General features: G+C 32.4%; 1 protein-coding gene across 1 annotated transcript in view; it reads right to left on the reverse strand.

Moving 5' to 3' along the window:
- Positions 1-5,240, reverse strand: part of LOC142338055 (uncharacterized) — a 194,537-nt gene extending 189,297 nt beyond the window's left edge. Inside the window, exon 1 of the mRNA XM_075387687.1 lies at positions 5,032-5,240. Within this exon, the coding sequence (XP_075243802.1) occupies positions 5,032-5,202 (171 nt within the window). The 5' untranslated portion in view covers positions 5,203-5,240. The remainder of the gene's footprint in view (positions 1-5,031) is intronic.
- Between the last annotated feature and the right edge of the window lie 760 nt (positions 5,241-6,000).

Genomic DNA, 6,000 nt, shown 5'->3' on the forward strand with positions numbered 1-6,000 from the left:
TTGTAGTTTACTGGAAACGGGTCGTGACCTGTAATTACAGAGACTGAGCTACAAATCGACCGAAAATTTATTTAAAATAATGACGAAGCTCAAAAACCCAATTATGTTTTTGAAAACAAATAATTTCAAAAGTCATAACAGACAAAATTTCAACAACCAGCGATGAACTAGGTTCCAATACTTCAAGAAATCAATTGGAACCGTCAATAATGAGACCCCATATTAAAGTCACGACCCCAGAAATCGAACAGTATAGAAGTCTCTTAAAGAAAATGAACAGTAATGAAAAAATTTATGCAATTAATGGTCGAAGCAATCTGTTACAACGTATATCCATGCGCGAAAAAAAACATATCTGAAACAAGAAAAATAATTGAGAATTTTAATTAGTGAAATTGAGCTACAGGGTTACGAAAATAGAAGCAAAACATAAACAATTGAAAAAAAAAATTTTTTTAACTTCAAATTTAAAGTAATTAAAACAAACAGCTAAAAACTAAAATCTTTAACTAGGTTGTGTTATACGTCCTGGGGAGGAAATTGAGACCTATCATTATTTGGTACATGGCGTATAACAACAAAACGAAAGACAAACATAGGCAAAAACAAAAAAAATCCAAACAATTTTGCGAGATAACTGTGTCTCAGCCCAAAAAGAGTAAACTATATAATAAAATTAATTGATATAAAAAGATACGCCTTTTTTGACGCTGTGAATTTTAACTACTATGCTTTTCTTCAAGTGGACTGGTCAATAATGTGATAATACGACAAGGAAACAAAATGAACTCATAAAATAGGCAATTTTGCTCAAAAACAAAAAAAAAGAAAAGGCGTAGTATCAAAACAAAGAGACCATTAGTTGAACATCAAACCGTTACAGACATTAAGTTATAACGCTAAAAAATCGAATCGGCTTATGCCTGTTCTAACTGATTGTGCGCCCGAAAATGAGAGAAATAATATAAACTAATGGCAAAGTTCAAAAATTAAACGACATTTCCTTAAAACAAAAATAATCAAAGTCTCAACAGACATTAGATAACAACCGAAGGCAGTTTCTAGGTTCATTTATACCTCCTAAAAATAACTGGATCTTTGACTGGGAACAATAAGTCATTGTGCTACAAAAAAGATAACAAATGAAAGCAAAATTTAAGAAGTAAAGAAATTTTTTTACGGGAACACTTGGTCAGAGCAATAAAAACCATGAGCTTAACTCTGAAATCGAAAAATAATCTTGTTGGGCCTTGTTTTTTAAAATTATTACCTGTCGTTAGTGGAGACCTGATTTGAATTTGGTGTTAGTAAAAAAACAGTTTCCATAAAAAAATTTTTACTTAGCGGAAATATTTTGAAAAAAAGTCGCGCCTCATTAAAATCTAAACAGTTTTTTATCGTAAGGAATCATGTCGCGATCAAGATCAACCCAGATGTTGCTGTACGTCTGTAAAAATACTCATTTGTTCAAATGGTTGCAAAAGAAATCTTTTTTTAACAAGATTTCTCAGTTTGTCAAAAAGGAATTGAGTTTTGTATAATTATCGAGATTAAATTTGCACAAAAACTGGCAAAATTATAATTTCAGAAGACTCGCAAAGCCGAGCTCGTTTTCCAGCCTAAAAAGAATATGGCTGCAGTTTTAAGGTATATACTTCCAGAAAATTTAAAGCAAATCGGCTAAAAATGCAAATTCGGTCCCGAAAAAAAGTCGAATATTGAAAATTTTAGCTTAAATTCTAGCCAAAAAATTCTGATCGAACAATTCAGCAACCCTCTTCTATCATTAGAGATAAAATCAATAACACTACAGTTAACAATTTGAACAAATTTTATCAAAATTGACGAAATTTAGTTCAAAAATACCGAAAATTTGAATAAAAACAGCTGAAATACGTCTAACATTCACAAAATTTTAAACCTCGACAACTCCCTATAAAAAGCAAAAATTGAAAAAATCATTTTAGTTCCATATTCTACGCTGGACGGGCTTTTTAATGATACCACTCACAGCTCTCTACGGTGATTATATCGATCGATCAAAACTGTCTGAACAAAAAAAACCCATTTGAGTATATGGTTCCTCCCCCAGTAAGTGGGTTGGAACAATGAAGGTCGCCGAAATGTTTGATCTGAATTTTGATAACTTTTGGGCTGCATTTTTACAACTTTAAATTTACCACACTATGTTTAAATATTTTTTCTTGTACGTATCTTAAAAAGCGATCATAATCTTTTTAAGCCCTGAAGATGGGCAGGTATAACTCTGCTTCCTCTGAGAGTATTGGGCATCTCAAGAGTTGTCCCATTTTTTGTCCCTTTAACTCAATAATTATTCAGAATGCATCAATTTCTTTAGTTATAATAAAGTTGTTGATTGTCAAATCATCTATTTCCCTATTACTTGGTCCATTTAAATTTTACAAAACATAAGCAGGCAAATCTTGGCCAATTTTGGTCTATTTATGGTGTTCTGTGATAAAAAATAAGCACAAGGTGTTCGGGCGGTAACATATTTTATTTTAGAAGTTGTTGTTTTTATGTTATTTAAGTTTACAGGTCAGAATCATTTCCGATCGAGGCTCAGTTGACGACAATTCTTTTTAGATGCAAATGAGGTCAATTAACATAAATTTTGTGTCCGTAGAAAACGTTTTTTTTTTCGATGGGTTTTCAAGATTAATTGATCTCTTGTCTTTTGCCAGCAATTGCTCCTTTTGCGCTCATATAATTTAGTCTCAATAATTGAAAATTCTTTTGAAAGATCGCCTCCTTTTTTCTGCTGCTTGGAAAATTTTTTCTCTAACGGATCAAAATTTGATCTAATGGTTTCATGCCTCTGTGAACACGATTTTGGATTCCCACTTTTTTGATGTCTTTTTTCGTTGACTTTTACATTGATTATTCCCTTTTGCGTCAAAATGATTTCAAGTAAATTTTTTTTTGATTTAGTCAAATATAAATGAATTTTTGATTTTTTGCTCGTATTTGTTGTTCTCTTTGTGGTTGTATGCGTATTGCGGATAATTACAGCTCCCAATGTTTTTCTTCAATGGCATGAAAAAATTATTTAACGGTTCCAATTGATGGCTAAATGCATTATTGTCATAAAAGATAATGATATTTTTTTGAGGTTTTCAGTATTGTTATGTTTAGTCCTTTTCTACGTATTCTCATAAAAAACAAATTCCAAATCTCTACCACTGAAGTACAAGTTGATTTGTTTAGTTTTAGTTTTATCTAATGGTATTTTGACTTTTTGATATTAAAAGTGCCCTTTTGAATAAAAGAAATAGACGTTTCTGATTTTCATTAATGTTTGTTTCTGTTTTCGATTTTGTTGTTTGTCGTATCACATGGTCTCCTAAATCACAGATCTCATAAATGACTTCTTTATTTCTTTCAGTGATCATTACGATGCAGAGGTATACCCAAATCGTCACGGGCAGATATGCCCGATGCGTGTATCTCGTGTTCGTTTTTACTATGTTAATACATTGAAAGTGGATCAATATTGCGGAAAAAAGCAATTTTAGCCAAAACCGGCAAAATGGACGGGAATATCGTATCCCGTGTTTGCAAAAAAGTCCTAATTTTAGCCGCGAAATACAAGTACAAACTTAATAACCTATTTGATTGTATCACGCATCCGCTCCATTTGTGAATCGATTTTTCGCTCGCAATGTAGCTCGATTTTGCATATAATCCGCAATTAAGCCTAACTTAATTACTACTTAATTAATTAAACCTAACTTAAAACTATTAGTAGTACTTTATTACGACTTTATTACTACTTATAGTACTTTATTACTACTTATTACTACTTATTAGTACTAATTATCACTACTTATTAAACTCGGCCAGTCCCACATTGATATACAAAGCCTTTGATGTGCGAGGGATTTTTCGGAAAAAAACAGTTTTTGTGGTTGCATGTATTTAAAGCACTTTAAAGCTTTGAAAACTTTAATTAAATCATTATTAGAGTGCTTGTTGCATACTCAAAATGCGCGCAAATAATAGATACATAAATTGCGCGGAAACGTGCTACAAGATTTGTTACCTACTTTTCGCACCGAATGTTCTTTTATTTCGCAAAATTGGCGGAACCCCTTTTGCGAAAAGTAAGATACAAAGGATGTCTCCTAATTTCGTTCATTGTATGTATCTAATTTTCGAGCCAATTTTACTAAGGCGGAAATTTGGGGTATACCTCTGCATTGTAATGATACCAGTTTAAAATTGTTTTTTGTACCCACGCACCATTTGAATTCAAATTCATAAAATGGAAAATTATTGGGTGGACATTTAAGTTAAAAATGTGTATGAGCGGGGTCGGAACATTTTGTGCGAATACGCATTACCAAGCCTCCTTGTTTTTGTTTATTCGCAACCACATGTGAACGACATGAATCATTTGTAGTTGATCCACCTAGGCCTGTTTTCAGGTGTTAAGATTCTTCAGATTTAAGATGCACTTTTTCTTTTCCCCAAACATTTCCCACATTTCAGAAATAAATTTTGCGTTCACAAAAAGAAACAAATTATATGGCAAAAGTCTGCAGTTATCATTAAAATATGCATACAATATATTATACAGAAAAATGCAAAAAGCTTGCAACTTTGAAATTTGGAAAAATTGAAAATATTTGAAATCCCAATTAACATCACATTCGAACTAATAGATTTGATTTTGGTCTCTGAACTCCTTGACATTAATTAGCCAAGTGTACCTGTTTCAATTAGACGATAGCAATTAGACAATAGTTTGGTCGGAAATGGAGAACGAGTGCTTGAAATGCTGAGCATTTGAACGGATATTATAACCAAATTAGAATAAATCCCTCATTTCTTTTTTATATGAAATGATCAAATATTGGTCAGACAAAAACAGTAGTAAGGGTAAAAATTTGTTCGTCATATGAAGGAATAACATGATAGGAAATTTAACAGAATTTTGTTGAATTTGAAAGGGAAAGGGGATCAGTCAAACGAACTCGATAACTGATTATGTGATCAGATACCACTTACCCCTTTTCTATAGCAGCAGTCACAGAATCTGCCCTGTCTCTCTGCCACTTTCCTATCCTTGTACAAAGTGTCTATTCTGAATGCCTCAACTGTTGCCCATTCGATGTCAGACATCTCCTTCAGTCTCTTCACCACGTGTTCAATCGGTGGCACGTAGCCCAATCTGCCCATGAACACTATCTGACGCTGGAAGTCTAGGGTATGGAAAACCTGAAAATGGGGTAAGCTTATGTGTAGGGTTACCAGCTGTTCGGTTGAAGTTCGAGCAATGAAATTATAATCAATAGTCTCTGCATATAGTCAAGTTGATATATCTGAATTAGAGGACTCCTAAAGACTGTCGTGTACTTTGGTTAGTAAACTACTATAGAAGACAGAAAAAGAAGGAAAATCTGCAAGAAATATTTGGTTTGTTTTGTTTCAAACGTGAGAAAACTTCGGAAGGGACGTTTGAGCTGGTATCGTTAGTTTTTAGACGTTTTAGTATTTTTCGGTTTGATTGCTTTTTGAACGTAACGTAATGGTTTTCCTTGTTTTCGTCAATTTCTGACCTTTTATAGACAGCTCGATTTTTTATCAATAAAGCGTTAAATTGTCTGTGATCGTTTTTTGTTAGTATACGCCCCAGATATTTAAGAGATTTTTCTTGTAAGATTTTACAAATTTCTAAAAACGTGTCTCACAAATGCTTATAAGATTGTGCGTCGCCTGAATAAGACTTTGTTAGAAAATTTATCAGGTTTTACTCCATAAATTTCATTTAATCAGATCTTAAAACGTTTTCTCTTCAGGTTTTTATAAAATTTTTCGTCTTTTATGAAACTTTCACCTTTGTCAGATCTTAAATAAGTTTCAGATAAAAAGTTCTGTCATCTAAGACTTCACAAATTATAAATTCTGCCTGACAAAAAAGTATATAATGCAAGATCCTATTGAAATCTTACACGATCTTGTAATATAAACATTTAG

Source organism: Convolutriloba macropyga, chromosome 4, assembly GCF_964194025.1.
Source record: "Convolutriloba macropyga chromosome 4, txConMacr16.3, whole genome shotgun sequence".
Taxonomy (NCBI): Eukaryota; Metazoa; Xenacoelomorpha; order Acoela; family Convolutidae; genus Convolutriloba; species Convolutriloba macropyga.